The sequence below is a fragment of the Phalacrocorax aristotelis genome, chromosome 4 (genome assembly GCF_949628215.1).
Source record: "Phalacrocorax aristotelis chromosome 4, bGulAri2.1, whole genome shotgun sequence".
In the NCBI taxonomy this organism is placed as follows: domain Eukaryota; kingdom Metazoa; phylum Chordata; class Aves; order Suliformes; family Phalacrocoracidae; genus Phalacrocorax; species Phalacrocorax aristotelis.
In genome coordinates this window covers 35,960,104-35,976,144 of record NC_134279.1, presented here as the reverse complement: position 1 = coordinate 35,976,144, position 16,041 = coordinate 35,960,104, and the positions used below count along the sequence as shown (strand labels likewise).

The window sequence follows — 16,041 nt, the reverse complement described above, 5'->3', positions numbered from 1 at the left end:
GGGAGACCAGCCAGTACGTTTCTTAACTTTCTTCAGCTTTAGTAGTGAACTGTGAAGAGGCTGAAGAAAAAGTTGGTGTTTGGCTTCAAATGTTAAAACTAACATATGGACACTTTTAAAAATGTTATTCAGGTCACATTTTGCAGCACAGTTTGAGCTGAAAAACATTGAAATTAAATTATTTCAGGCTATACAATCATTATTTCATATTTTGAATATTAACCTTGTATTTAAGATATTTTCCTAATCTTATCTAATATGACTTTTAAAAAATATGGTTGTGCTAGAAATACTGTATTTTTCATTAAAATGTCTCTCCTTTTGTTACAGTATGCTGAAGAAATATGGTGAACTATGATTTCCATATTAATGAGTAGATGAATTTGAAACAGCTGCAGTTGATGCTTGGTATTAATTATTGCATTTTGAGAATGTAGTAGTTGAGGGTATATTTGTATGTTGTTGCTTAACTTTCACACATATATCCAAATTCAATTAATCTGCTTTTTTTCATTAGCTATCATTATTCAGTGTTTATTTCAGACACTACAGAAGCATTCTCTTTTATATTAATAGCCCCTTTAGCAGTGTCCATTTTCTTCCCTGTAGAGTTCTTTTGAGGACAAACAATTATATATCTATATTATATGTTATATATTATATATTTATTTATAATGTATATTTTTATATATATCTTTTGTGTGTATGCTTGTTTCCTGACTCTGTTATTTGAATGTCTAATAATTTAAGAATGTAAGCCTTTTAGTTAGGATAGCATCTGTAAACTTCCCAGCTGAAGTAACTCTATGTGCCCATTTTGAAATTTCGCCAATTTGTGACTTCTGTCTCCAAAATTCTTTTCTAGGCAAAATTTTGTAGCATACCCCTGAGTACATATTGCTAAGCCTTGAAGGATAAGCAGTCAGTATCACAATGTGTAACAGCAGAAAATTATGTATTCTGCTATAGTTCATCACTTTGGTTTTTTTCTCTTATTTACATGGTTTGAAGCTGTATAAATGTAAAGAACATGTACACATATCTAGAATATGTGGAGCTCGCCAAGCCACTCTTCATCATTTATCAGCAGTTATGGTCAACCGGGGGGGTCCCAGATGACTGGAAACTAGCGAATGTGTTGCCCCTCTACAAGAAGGGTCAGAAGGAGGATCCAGGGAACTACAGGCCTGTCAGCCTGACCTCGGTGCTGGGAAAGGTCATGGAGCAGATCATCTTGAACGCCATTACACAGCACATGCGGGACAACCAGGGAATCGTGCTCAGCCAGCATGGGTTTGTGAAAGGGAGGTCCTGCCTCACTAACCTGGTCTCCTTCTATGATAAGGTGACCCGCTTAGTGGATGAGGGGAAGGCTGGAGACATTGTCTACTTGGACTTTAGTAAGGCCTTCAACACTGTCTCCCACAGCATTCTCCTGGAGCAGCTGGCTGCTCACAGCTTGGACAAGTGCACTCTGCGCTGGATTAAAAACTGGCTGGACGGCTGAGCCCTGAGAGTGGTGGTGAACGGAGTCAAATCTGGTTGGTGACCAGTCACGAATGGTGTTCCCCAGGGCTCAGTGTTGGGGCCAGTCCTGTTCAATGTCTTCACTGATGATCTGGATGAGGGCATTGAGTGCACCCTCAGTAAGTTTGCAGATGACACCAAGCTGGGTGGAAGCGTTGATCTGCTGGAGGGCAGGAAGGCCCTACAGAGGGACCTGGACAGGCTGGATCATTGGGCTGGAGCCAACGGTATGAGATTCAACAATGCCAAGTGCTGGGTCCTGCACTTGGGTCACAACAACCCCATGCAACACTCCAGGCTTGGGGCGGAGTGGCTGGGGGGCTGCCTGGAGGAAAAGGACCTGGGGGTGCTGGTTGACAGCCGGCTGAACATGAGCCAGCAGTGTGCTCAGGCGGCCAAGAAGGCCAATGTCATCCTGGCTTGTATCAGGAATAGTGTGGCCAGCAGGAGCAGGGAGGTGATTGTGCCCTTGTACTTGGCACTGCTGAAGCCGCACCTCGAGTACTGTGTTCAGTTTTGGGCTCCTCACTACAAGAAGGACGTTGCGGTGCTGGAGTATGTCCAAAGAAGGGCAACGAAGTTGGTGAAGGGTCTAGAGCACAAGTCTTATAAGGAGTGGATGAGGGAACTGGGGTTGTTTAGTCTGGAGAAGGGGAGGCTGAAGGGAGACCTTATTGCTCTCTACAACTACCTGAAAGGAGGCTGTAGCAAGGTGAGGGTCGGTCTCTTCTCCCTAATAACAAGCGATAGGATGAGAGGAAATGGCCTCAAGCTGCGCCAGGGGAAGTTTAGGTTGGATATTAGGAAAAACTTCTTCACCAAAGGGGCTGTCAAACATTGGAACAGGCTTCCCAGGGAGGTGGTGGAGTCTCCATCCCTGGAGGTATTTAAAAGAAAGGTAGACATGGTGCTTGAGGATATGGTTTAGTGGTGGACTTGGCAGCGATAGGCTAGCGGTTGGACTTGATGATCTTAAGGGTCTTTTCCAACCTTAACGATTCTATGATTCTATTAATATCAAGATTAGCTTTAATAAAGGCTAAGTGAGAGCTGGACAATAGCAGTGAAATTCTGACAAATTTCTCAGGTATTCAGTCTGGTCCAAAAGATTATTTTGAAAATGTAAAAGAAAACAAGTTTACATGAAAAAAGCTTGATGCATTTTTAGGTTAATTTATTGCTTTAGTGATAAAAGTTATGTTAAAAGTTAAAGGAAAACAGCCAATGCATTGAAACTATAGAGCATTTAATTTTTAAATTGGTTTATCATTTAGCTTAATTTATGGACCTCATGTTTTCAGAAGTTCAGTAATGGGGAGAGGGGTTCAATGTTTGATTGCCTTGTCTGTCGAGGACAGACAGTCAGGACTTGACCTTCTTACTGGAACTCAGCTCTTTGTAGATGTCATTGATTTATCTTCTAAAAATTAGCTCGTCTGACACCTAAATACTAAAACACCTAAATTTAATGTTAGCTTTTCAGAATTTTCAGTTTACCTGAACGTATGTTGAGCCACTCTCCACTACAGCAGAACTGTAGTAGGATACTTTATCTGCTGCATTCTGCTGCTGATTTTGATGGATTAAAGATGTTAGGTGTGGGGTTCAAAGTAGAGGCTGTGGTCGGGGGAGAAATGTGTGCAGAAAAGACAGAGGGTGAGTGAAGGGTCACTGTTGACAAAGGGGAGGTAGAGAGATGAAAAGGAAAGAAAATAACAAAGTTAATTAGAAGTGAGGAGGAAAACAAAACATTTTCCAGGTGGTGTTCAGTTTATCTTACAGCAAAACTCTGTTTCCTCCACCTGTTGGTGCCTACTCCATTACATGGTTTTGGAGCTTGTTGGTCATGTCTTTCATGAGCTGTGTAGAAAGTGTAATGGAAGAACTGAAATTGCACGAGGCAAGTGGAAGACAGATTCTGTTAAATGGGTGTTAAATAAACATCCTGTGACAGCTTGTGGGAGTACTCCCACTGATTAAGTGGGGACAAGACTCATCATAACGCTAGTATTAATGTTTTCAGCTGGTGGCACTCATTTTGATCCCAAAGTCACTTCACATGCATATTTGGTGGTACTTCTTGAAATGCTTTTATATGTAAAGAAATCATGTAGCTAGGTTTATAGAAAGGTGTTTGTACTGAATCCCACAGCATCTGTGTCTAGCCCTCTCCTTGGGTTTTTGTCTGGACTGTGGCAGACTGAGAGCTGCTCCAGCAGTGAGGGTGACCCTCATGTGATTTACATGCCCGCTGTGCCTGGGACATCTCCCATTCAAACTGCACCCTTAGTCACAACAGCTATATTTTTGTACTTGTGAGAGATCAGAGACAGTTTCAGTAGGCATTTGGGGCATCTTTGAAATTTATAATTATGTTAAAATGGTATTTTTTTCTCTTTCTGGGGAAAAAAAAAAAAATCAGATGAAGGTATTTTGCTTGGGGAACCTTCACAAACACTTGTGAGAGATTTGGTTGAGGCATGTGAAGTAAAGTCTTGCAAAGAGGAAAATATGGAAAAATAGGAATTCTGATAAAAGTACTTGCATGTTCTCAAAAGCAGTATAGGGGACAAAAATTACTACCTTTTTTTAATATGTGCACATTGGGTCTGATATGCTTTAATTTTTCTGTTTGGCTTTTTTTGTTGCGTTCACAACATGACTGAAATGGCCACTCCATTGTATGTTTTCTCCCTCTCTGCTTGGGGTTCTCTAGACTACTACATATGTAAATTTATGCCGCCTTTATGTTTGTTTTATGTACTTCTGCCTTGAGGAGTCTTAACATGAATTCATTTTCATACGGGAAACCTTTTTTTTTTTTTGCTGCTGTACAGTGGAAAATTTTGTTGCTATGTATCATGAATAATTCAATCTTTTTGTTCATTCATTTGCATTTTTTATTATGCCCATCACCTCTGTTTCTCTTCCAACCAAAGAAACAGTAACGCCTACAGCTATAAAGAAAACCTGTTACAATCGAGAGAAATTTAATTGGAATAATGGTAATTTAAATTCTGTCTAGTGGCATTTGTACTGTCTGCTTACAGACAACAGTCTGGCCTTCAAAGCCAAAATCTGAGTTGCACAGTCTTGGGGTTGGTGAACAATGAGGGGTGTTCAGGAGTGTCCAGCCTTGACTCTGGGAGGCGGTGGCCCACACAGTTTTCTTCAAAAGCTGGGGAAGACTGGATGACCTGCACTCAGGAGAGCCGCTACCAGGCATAGACCAATTCCAGCAACAAACATCTCTGTAGGTAACCCAGTGCACATAACAGCATACCATCTCTCTTTATCAGTGTGGCAAGAAATTTCAAAAACTGCAGAGCACAGGCAGGGTCTTCTATCACTCCTTGTCACCCACTACTGTAAGGAGTGCTAAGCTACATCTGTATACCCTACTGAGAGTCCAGAGGTTTGGGTTTGTGGGTTTTTTTTGTCTTTTCCCTTTGCAGGGTGGACTGCCCTGATTTTGTTTTCTCTGAGTGAGGTTCTTGAGTGCTGTGGTAGGACTGCCCTTAATGATGATTTCAAGGCTGCCATTGAATGGTGGTGGGAGGCTTTTTGGTGGGTTTGTTTGAAAATCTGTGCCCCAGTGCCTTTTTGCCATTTTGCCTGTTTTTCCCCAGTCTGGGTCTGTCAGGATCTGGTTTTGGCATATCCTGGGATTCACTAGGATGTAGTACTTCAGATACCTTTTAAATGTGTCTCTGTGCTGCACAGCTTTATTTTTTTTTCTCCTCCTTTTTCTTTTGGCACACTGTGAGTGAGAAGGGAAGGATGGAGCTTTTGTTTGAGTGTCCTTTTTATTCTGGACTACAGTCACAGCTTTTAGCTGTTGCCAGGGTTGAAGACACTTCAGGGCATGTGTCTTTCATCCAAACTTGTTGGCCCAAGGAAGCCATGCCCTCTATAGTTGTAGAATAGGATTAGAATAGACTTTTTTTCCATTGGAAGGGACCTACAACAATCATCTAGTCCAAATGCCTGACCAATTCAGGGCTGACCAAGTTAAAGCATGTTGTTAAAGAGCATTGTCCCAATGCTGCTTAAACACTGATAGGCTTGGGGCATTGACCACCTCTCTAGGAAGCCTGTTCCAGTATTTGAGCACCCTCTCAGTAAAGAAATGCTTCCTAATGTACAATGTAAACCTCACTAGGTGCAGCTTTGAACTATTTCCACGTGCCCTATCACTGGATACCAGGGAGAAGAGATCAACATAAAGACTGAAGCAAAATATGCTTTGAATGCCTCTGCTTTTTCTTCACCCTTATTAGTCAGATAACCATCTTCAACAAGTGTCAGCCCAATGTTTTTTTGAGACCTCCTCATGCTATTACATACTCAAAAAAGCCCTTTTTATCTGAAACAACACTGGCCGGTTTCAACTCTAGTTGAGTTTTGGCCTTTCGTATCTTCTCCCTGCATATATGAACCACTGTTCTGTAATCTTCCTGCAAAGCCTGTCCTCTCTTCCAGAGATCATACAATTTATTTTCCCTCTTGAGCTCCATGAGGAGTTCCCTATTCAGCCAAGCTGGTCTTCTGTCCTGCTTGCTTGACTTACAACACAGAGGAATTACCTGCCCCTGTGCTTCTAAAAGGTGGTTCTTAAAGACTGACCAGCAGTCGTGGACTCCTAAACCCTCAAAAACAAATTCCCAGGGTGCTCTGCTAAATAGCTCCTGAATAGTTTAGTGTTTGCTGTCTTGAAGTCCAGGGTAGCAACTCTGCTGTACTTTTTTCTCATAGTACTGAAAATTTTAGACTCAACCATTTCATTATCGCTGTGGCCAAGACAGCCACCTGCCATCAACTGTCCCATGAGTCCTTCTCTATTTACAAATGGCAAGTCTAGGAGGGCATCTTTCCTAGTTGGCTCACTGGGTACCTGTGACAAGAAGTTATCTCCTACAAACGTCAAGAATTTCCAAGACCTGCTCATCACAGCAGTATGATATTCCCAGCTGATTTCTGGGAATTTGAAATCTCCCATAAGGACCAGGGCTACTAATCCAACAATTTCTCCTAATTGCCTCTAGAATAACTCTTCATTGCTTATGCCCGGGATGGGCTATCAGTAGTAGACACCCACTACATCTCCTTTGTTTTCCACCCCCCTAATCCTCACCCAGAGGCTCTCAACTACATCACCACCAACTGTAAGGGCTGTGCAATCAAACCTCTTCCTTACACGTAGTGCGACACCTCCACCTCACCTGCCCTGCCTATCCCTCCTGAACAGCCTGTAGCCCTCCATCCCAGCTCTCCAGTTGTGGGACTCTTTCCACTAGTGCTTCTCTCTTTCCCAGTGCCCATTTGTTAGCCTTTGCTGGAATTGATCTGCTGATTTTGGGCCATATTTTCTGCAAGGGAAAGGGTGTCCACGTCGTAGGACAAAACCCATGGAAATAATTTCTGCCAGGGAATGATGGAGAGAAGCAGAAGAGCATGCAGCCTGCCTTGGCTCTGGAGCATTGGTGTAGAGCCCTGCAGCCCTTGGGCAGACCTGACTGTCTGACCTGGGTATGCAGTGTGAAGGGATACTATCCTATATGTTCATCTGTCAATCTGGGCCGCTCCTTCCCTGTCCTCTTGTTAGAAGCTGCTGGCAGACAGCAACACAGTGGCACAGAATTACTTTTGTGTGTGCAGGCTACAGGGCATGTCCAGTACTTGAGTTCAGAGGGAGCGCTCTGAAGATCTTGTGAGTGCTGCAAGGACTTACAAGGTCTTGAATCTGTTGTGACTGAGGTTGTTTTGTGTAGCATAGTATGAAAGTGCTTTTGACAGTAGGGACGTGATCTGCAGCCCTGCAATGCACAGTTTCGCTTGAGTGAAACAGCGTGCCAATGGTGTATTAAACTTTTTGCAATTATTATGTAGCAGCTGAAAAACTGAAGACCTATCATTCTCTAGAAAAGAAGCAAGGATGTTTCTATCACCAGTCGATTAGTATTACGATAATAAGACACTTAATTGCCATCTTTTCTAGATTTCTATCTTTGTGAGTCTTAAGTCTTTTTATCCTTTTCTGGATTTTTTTTAAAGATCAGGGTTTTTCTATGCTGAAGACTACTCCAAAATCAGATGCAGTTGTAGAAACTAAAATAAAACATACGAATTTTAAATATAGTGCTTTAAAGTAGCTCATAAGTCTCATCTAATTGCATATACAAGTACATCTGCTAAATAAGAAGGTATGGTTATGTAGAGGATTGTGATCACATCTGTACTTTATGCTCAAGATTTTTACTTACTGAGTTCACTAAGGTTTATATGCTTCCTTACACAGATGGATTTTACCACTTCTTGTTAGGATGCAGTCTTTCCAAATTCAACTTAAATGGTTTGAGAATGTTTGCATAGGCAATTAAAGTGCACATATGTGAAAAAATTAAAAAAATAGAGAGGAAAGACTGAGCTTTAGCTTTACGTATTGTGCATAAACCAGCCTCGCTGTCAGAACACTTGGCTAAGGCTGCCTCATAGTATTGACTCCAATACTATGCCTGGGTTTCTTCAAAACCACGTATTTTGTATGTGGTTGCAGGTAATGACTTTCAAGGTCTGTTGCTCAGAATAGGAGCTTTGACACACTGAGGAACAAGTAGGTAAGCAGTTCAAATTAATAGTAAGAGTATTTTTTCTTTCATGAAGGTGTGTTTCCTTTTAAAAAAAGAACAAAAATTAAACAGGCGTAATTCCCAATTTGACATGATGAGATTTTAAGCAGAAGTTTTATCATGGAAGGAGACCAGGCTTGAACTTCAAGGCTGAAGTGCAATGATACATTTTGTGGGGAGTTTATAGTGTATTCTGAACTCTTTCGATTTACATCACCCGCAGCAGATTATGAAATTGCCCATCATTGCACGGTATGGCATTACCACCCTTTATGTTACTGCTCATCTTTAAACAATGTGTACTGGAACAATCATTCATTAAACTTGTAAACTCTACCAGTTACATAGGTTGGTATTTATTTAGACTCTGAAGAACTTCTAATAATACTGAAACCTTAGTGACTCTCTTACTGCCTTTCTGCATAGAAGAATACTTTGTTTTTCATCTCTTGCTTTTTGGTAAACTGCGCTGCTTGTCCAATTTTCTTGGCATTTTACACTGAAGCCATTGAAATGTAGAGATAAGAGCTCAACACTCACAGGCAAAGCTTCTGAAGAAGTTAAGCATTTGAAATAATTGGCGGTGTGTCTCCATTTTGACAGCATTGTGACTTCAAGGCAACATATCTTTTAGGTTTAACATATGAAAAAAAAAGAAAATATGTCTTCATGTCAGAGATCCTGTACATCACAATTTAGTTTGGAACAAAAATTTGACAGTACAATTCACTGACAAAAATGTTGGAGGCTGTTGTGTAAATCTTGATGGATTCTTAAACATTTTACAGCATCAAGATGAAGAAATACAGCTATTCAAAGTAGCACTATTTCTACACATTAAGCTAAGGGTCTCTCCTGTCAAAGGCAGGATAATTTTTGGGGTTTTGAGACATGATAAAGAGGTGTACTAATAGCTTTATATTTTAACACAAATTTGGTCCTGCTAAAGGAAGGAAAATACTACTTGCAGTTATTTTGACTTGGTGGTAGTTTCTTATGTCCCCTTCTTGTTCCATGGGGCACACACCTCTCAGGATTCTGACAAAGAAGCCATTGTAACTGTGACTTTTTGTTGCATCAAACAGCACAACAGTAGTTAAAAATACTTGAACGCTTGAGAAAAGGGATTTCAAACCAAACAACTGTGGCTTTCTGTTGCTTGTAACATGTTTTGACAAGTGTTATTTTCTGTCAGCAACAGACTTGTTAAATCAGCCCTCATATTTTGGAAGATCTACTATGTCGTGCTTGCTTCTGAGTAGATGAAGTATATCCATGTGGTCAGAAATAGAAGCAGTTTGTTCCTTCTCACCTGGGATGGTACTTAAAAATTTTCATAGCTGGAGCAAGAGCTGAGCCATAACCTGTTAATATCCTAATAAGTTAATATCGTGCTTGACTTATGTGTAAAGGGATACACTGCTTCTTCAGGAAAAGAAGGATCTGTCTCCATCATAAAATTTGGTCAGTCTTCTGTGAGATTAGGTATTTAGCAGGTCTCCAACTTGCTTCCCCCATATAGTTAGAATTAATCCATCTCCAAAGGCTTTGCAATCTTTACATAGCTCCATAGGATAAATACATATTGGCTGGAGAGTTTTTTGGCAGGGGGGTTGTGTCTATTTAGCAATAATGAAACTTGGAAGAAGCAGTTTAACACAAGTTCTTCTGAGTTTTTGCAGCTTGGTTTTGTGCCTTTCCAAACTTTGCCTCTTTTTAGATGCTTTTTATTCTTGACCTCACTTCTTTCTTGGCCCTCCTCCCTTAAAAATGATTTTTTCTGATTCCTGTCCTAAAGCACCTGAAAGCTGTGGAGCCACAGAGCATCTTCTGACAGTGGGCTTGAACAGAGCACACAGGGCTCCCCTTTTAGCTCCTGTGCAGGGATTTCCTTCCTGTGGAAATCAAGGCGTTGGGGAAGGGGCTCAGCCTGAAGTGGGGTTGGGGTGTTGGCAATGAGCCCACTAGATCTGCACATCTCTACTTCCCCATATCAGCACAGGGTTTCATGGCTGTCTTGGTAGTTTGAGGCTGATGCTAGCCCAGTACCCCTCACAGTCCTGGTCCCCAGGCATGCGTCCTGGCTGCCAGCTGCCTCCACGGAAGCATGAGCCCTGGAAGCATGCCATGCCTTATTTTCTTTGGAAGAAAACCCAAGCGTGACAGGGGGATGTGGGCCAGATCTCCTAGACTGTGGGTAAAATACATACGCGTGATGCACAAGATCATCTTCTTTTTCCACATATTTGAGCTTTCGTGGGAATGTCACTGCCATCCAACAGAGCTAATACTACTACATGGAAGAAAAAGACCAAAACAGAACAAAGTAAAAGTCCCTGTGGAAATATGTGGGGGGGATGCAGATAGTATTTTTGCCCAAAAATAAGACAGGGCCTGGGGACATGATAAGCAAACCTTCAAAAATAGCTTTGGGGGAGATTGTTATGCTGCAGGGCAAGTCTAAAGGAGTAGTATCCAGCCTGAATCATTGGATAGATTCCTGAAGGTCAGGTTTAAAAATAATTGACATGAACAATTAGGTTGCAGAAATATGCAATGTAGTTATATATTTTATATCATGGCTACTGTGACTGCGAAAGTATGTTTGGATTTGCTAAACGTAGTTTGTCATGTGTATGCACCAACATCTGATCTGTGTCAGCAGTTTTGGTAAGGGACTAACTGATACAAGCACAGCATGCTCAGCCTGACTTTGAAAAGTGCGGAATTCGTCCTCAGTCTGTATCTTAATGTACTGCGTACAGCACACGGAGGCTATACACACGTGTGCTGCTTTGTGCCTCTGTTGTACACATCAGTGCCCCAGCATTCACCGTTAGCTGTGCCACAAATGGAGCTGCTTTCTTTTAAAAATGTCTGTAGCTGTTACAGCTGTAAAATAACCTTGGAAACATGAACCCCTCCAAACTGATGGAGGGAGTCTGCACAGAGTACGAGTGCCTCTGAGAAGTAAACTGCCATTTGTTTCAGTCAGGGCCCTGTGGGGTCTACACTTCAGCACCCATAGAATTGTCTTTTTGCCAGATTGTCATAAAACTCAATGGTTTGCCATGGCAAATTATGATATTGCAGTAGCATGGTTTGATAAGCCATCTTGCAGTAGCTCCTCGCTTCTCTGGTTTCACTACAGAGCAACGCAATGGTCCTGTGGCTGCCCATGTGGTATTTCAGTGGGCTTTTGGCAGACACCTGCAGCAGGAGATTCAACTGTGTGGAGAGCAGTGCAGCAGCTGGGCTGGGGTTGCAAAGAGGTACTGTGCTGAAGCTGTAACCAAGGCCTGGCTCTTTTCCCAGCTCTTTGTGTAGGGAATAGAAACAAGAGCAGAGAAGTTGAGTGAAGGCCCCTAGAAATCTCTTTCCCTGCAAAATCACAAACACACTGGCAATAATTTTATGTAATCAGTTATGAATTTTACATCAACATATCATTTCAGCTATGTGCTTCAGTTGAATTTGGTATTGATCTATCTCATGTACACAAAAGTAAAAATGTGGGGATGTAGAAAAGCACACATGCATACATATATATAAAGATTATATATATACACAAATATGTATAGGCGCACACACATACTGCATGAGCAAAATTGCTTAAATGTGCCAGTGTGCTAAATTGAGGATAGGTCTTGCAGGCAGCAGCCTGACAGGTCAGCTTTTGGCTGTCCTACACTGGTCTGCTCTCAGTCTGTGTTCCTAATCAATAGTTGAAAAAGCCTCGTATTTGCTGTTATGATGGTCATGCTTTTAAATCTGGAAGACTCATAGATTGAAGTACCACAGTCACCTGAGGGGCATGTGTTTCTGGGGCAGAAAGCCCTGAGTTTTCTGTGAAGGAATAAGTGGTGTGATTACAGTAAAAACAAGTGAGGTTAGACTAGCAAGGATTGGGCATGTGTAGTGCTTGTTAATATTAACAAAAATAACTTTGTGTTCAGGCCTCACCCTTGTAAGAAGTTGAACTTCTTTGTGTACTCATTCAGCCCACTGGAGTTGTCCTAAGCATGTAGCTTGCCTACATGCACTATTTTGGGGTATTACAGATACTGTAAGTTGTTTTTAACAGTCACTTTAATTACTCAATATTGTTGCAGCATGTTCCATTTCCTGAATATGGGCTGAAGCCAGATGTGCATCATTCTGTTGCGTACACTTTTAAAATTGACCTTGTTTTTTGTTTCTGTCTTTCTGGTTTATCCAACAGGGTGGGCTGAGTGCCCAAGCTTTTGTTCGCATTGAGATAGAAGATATTAATGATAATCATCCTGTTTTTGAACAAGCCATCTATGTGACGAGCATCAGCAGTCACACACAGCCAGGAACAGAGATCATCAATGTTGTTGCCACAGACAGAGATTCGGGAATATATGGCGTTGTCACATACGAACTGGTCCCAGGAGAATTTTCTTCTTTATTCACCGTGGATACATCCACAGGTACTGTATGAGTCTATGATTGAGAAAGGCTATAATTACACAACATGTATATTTTCCTTGATGATGCTTTTTGTATTTGGAGTCATGTCATACAGTTGAAGCTTAGATTCTGCTGGAAAACAATTCTAGAGGAAGATGGACGATTTAGGCTTAACATGAAGTCTTTACATTCACTGGAATAAACAGGAGGATGGGAAACACTATACTCACCAGTGCAACACAGGACAAGCAGTATGCTACTTATCCACTATTTTCAGCCATAAATCTATTCATCATTGTAAGAAATAATGAACACATTATTTTTTACAATAATATCTGAATTCCTGAAATGTTTAATTCTTACTCTTGAAGATCAATAAAAGACCCTTCAAGATCCTTGTCCTTTCATTTAATCTCTGTTTCTGTCCTAATGTTCTTTCCCCACACTGTGCTAGAATAAATCCCCATTCTGCTCGCAGTCTTACAATATCCAGCTGCCTCCCTGTTTGACTCAGTGACTAGGTTTGAAAATATCTTTTTCTGCCTTTTACTTCCTGATGTGACTCTTCATCCTTCTGGTTTATGGAGAGAGGCTCAACAGAGGAGTGATGATGAGGGCAAGAAAATAATTATGGCAAAAGCAAATCTGGGTGAATTTTTCGAAGACAGGTGGAATCTCACAGATTGAATTACTTTTCCCTTGGCCACAAAGCAGCCCTTGTAGTCTGCTTTCTAACCTTAAAATAGTTATCAATGTCAGCTGGAAAGAACAATAGCAGTGTATCTACAGATGTCCATGGTGTATTTCAGGGAGTGGTTAACTAAATTGCAGCTACCATTTTTACTTGAGAGCCAGCCGTTGCATATGAATGTACCCCGATCAGCGGTTTTGCTTTGTGATGGCCATGGCACAGGGTGTTATTTTACATGTTGTAAGAATTTGCTGGGCTGTTGTACGTGTGTATATAATAACTGTTTGGCATACAAAATGTTGTGAAGCTCTATTCTTTGAAAATGGTTCCTATTTTAACTTTCTTACAAGGTCCCCAAAATATTCTGATGAACAGAAGATACTAATCTTCTTAGGAAGTCAATTTGCTTGTCTTGGCTCTTTCAGAAATTATTTAACTGTGGACTTTCAACTGCCTGTCAAATCAGGTTCTCTGGGGCATTACCGATGCCAAAAATATATAGGTCAATCAATAATTAGGGAGCTGGATCTCCACAGGCATTTAACTGGTCATTTTAAAACTGCCCCAGCAGGCGTGTCAGAGAGAGCCCCTGTGGATCATGCTAGCAGCACTGGCTTTGCAGCGGTCGTCGTCTCTATTGAAAGGCTTCTTCCTCACGTTGTGACCTTTTGGCCTTTTTTTCCAGTTTTGGCACTTTCTGTAGGAAAAATGTCATGCTTAGTCACGAAGACTATATAACTTTGTAAGTTACTATTATTTTGCATATCTGTCATGGTATTTTATGATAGACCAAATTCAGGGTGAAGTTGCCTGAGGTCATTATTGCTGACATTTCATGATGAGAAGAGCACTTAGGTCAGAGACACTATTCCCAGCATTAGAGTGCTTGGAATCTGATTGCACTTAATCAGATTTCCTGGGTAATTCACCAGCTCAGGCTGTGTCTAATTTTAACTTATTAATATTAATGGCGTGTGGGTTTTTTTTTCCTGAAGAATACACTTTTTCCTTTTATAGTCTTCCATGTCTACCTACAAGAGTGCTTATACTCAGTCACTGGAGAGCAGAATGATTTTTAAACTCTTGGCAAAAATAAACATTACAAACAAAATAAATGTTAAAATTGCCAATTTGTCACACAGAAGTTTTGCAGCCTTTGTGGGTTAAATAGCTGCAAAAGCTGTTCTGTATTCAGGGGGAGATGAAACAAGTGGGTCACTGTTAGGGCACAAAATTTTAAACTCTTCCTCCTTGTTGGGACAGTGACGTTTTCCAGTTTTAGTTGTGCTAGAGCTGTCTTCATATGCTCTGATATATGGCCTAATTTAGATGTGTCTCTCTCAGGGTTATGTGAGGGACTTTAGCTAGTTGTGTGGGCTGTATTTTGTGAAAAGTGGGCAATGGACAAGTATGACAAGGAATAGGATTTCTTCAGGAGGTGGATCCCCAAATCCATAAGCCAAACAAGATCATATTACAGTTTTTGTCTTTGGTTTTCTGATCTTGTGGGCATGCAGTCTGTTACTGATGTGTTCTGCAGTTTTTCCAATTTGCAGTATGGCATATTCTGTTTTATCTGTTCTTTTCGTTATTGAAGGACCTAAAACGAGGCACAGTGATGGTGTTGGAGTCTTCCATGAATTTGCCTTCCTGATAAGTTTTATTTTTAAAATTATTAATTTTTCTCACTGATATTTAGAAATGAGGAATGAAAATCAATACATTAGTCTTTTTTAACTTATTATGTTCATTATAGCCCTTAGCATTATACATAGAAATGGACAGAAATATTTTCAGTATTATGAGATTTAAATTAGTAGCTAACAGCTTGTCATGTTACACTATGATACATTAAAATCATATGCAAAATGATGCTGTTCTCCATGGCATATGTAATTTCTATTTTATGGCATCTATATTGTGGACTTGAAAATTTATCTCACTGTAGTTTTCTTCAGGGGTGTTTTTGGAGTGCTACGCTTAGAATACTCACTAAAGATTAACCTTTTTCCCCTCATTCCCTTTTTCATTTTTCAAAGAGAAATTGATAAAATTATCAAATAAAAGCTGTTACCTGAATTCTTCACTGCTGTGGCTTGCTTCTGGCTGTTGCTTTGTCAAAGCGATTGTATGGATGTATCAAGAAAGCTTTTAGGTTTGCATAGTGAGCTGTGTTTGCAGTACAGGGTGTCATACCAGCTGGTCAACCACTAACTGTATAGAATATGTCAATGGTGCTTTTGATACTTAGATATATGAGATCAAGCCACATCCAAGCTCCCTGAAGGGGCTCCATCTTTTGTTTCAAGCACTGTGACGTGTAGATGTGACATATAGATGAATTCAATGAGAGTGGGAAGGAAGAGCCTTTCACTGAGCAGATAGATATTTCTTTAAAAAGTTTTTTGAATTCTAAACAAGTATTTATTAATGGTATTTGTTTGCTATTTTAGCCTTTAGATACTACTTTTAGTGTGTGTGATATGCTTTTATAAATAACACTTACTGCATTTCACTTTGAGAAAAAAATTGAAACGAAGTATTTTTCATTTGATTAATGATAAACTGTCCACAAGAAAAACCACTTTAAGAACTGTGTAACTAGAAAAATGTATGGGTATGGAACTGTAAACCAGTTCCTCTGCTAGTTCGTGACTCTTGCTATCATTTGTTTCTAGCGTTGGTGTAAACAACATCTTGGCTTCATTATGTTTCCTTTTGTAGATATCTGATCCATGCATGATCTATGATCAGCACTCG

At 40.6% G+C, this 16,041-nt stretch overlaps 1 protein-coding gene across 1 annotated transcript in view; it reads left to right on the top strand.

Moving 5' to 3' along the window:
• The window catches only part of DCHS2 (dachsous cadherin-related 2), a 127,465-nt gene that overhangs the window by 48,394 nt on the left and 63,030 nt on the right, over positions 1-16,041 (top strand). Inside the window, exon 3 of the mRNA XM_075092414.1 lies at positions 12,379-12,610. Within this exon, the coding sequence (XP_074948515.1) occupies positions 12,379-12,610 (232 nt within the window). The remainder of the gene's footprint in view (positions 1-12,378; positions 12,611-16,041) is intronic.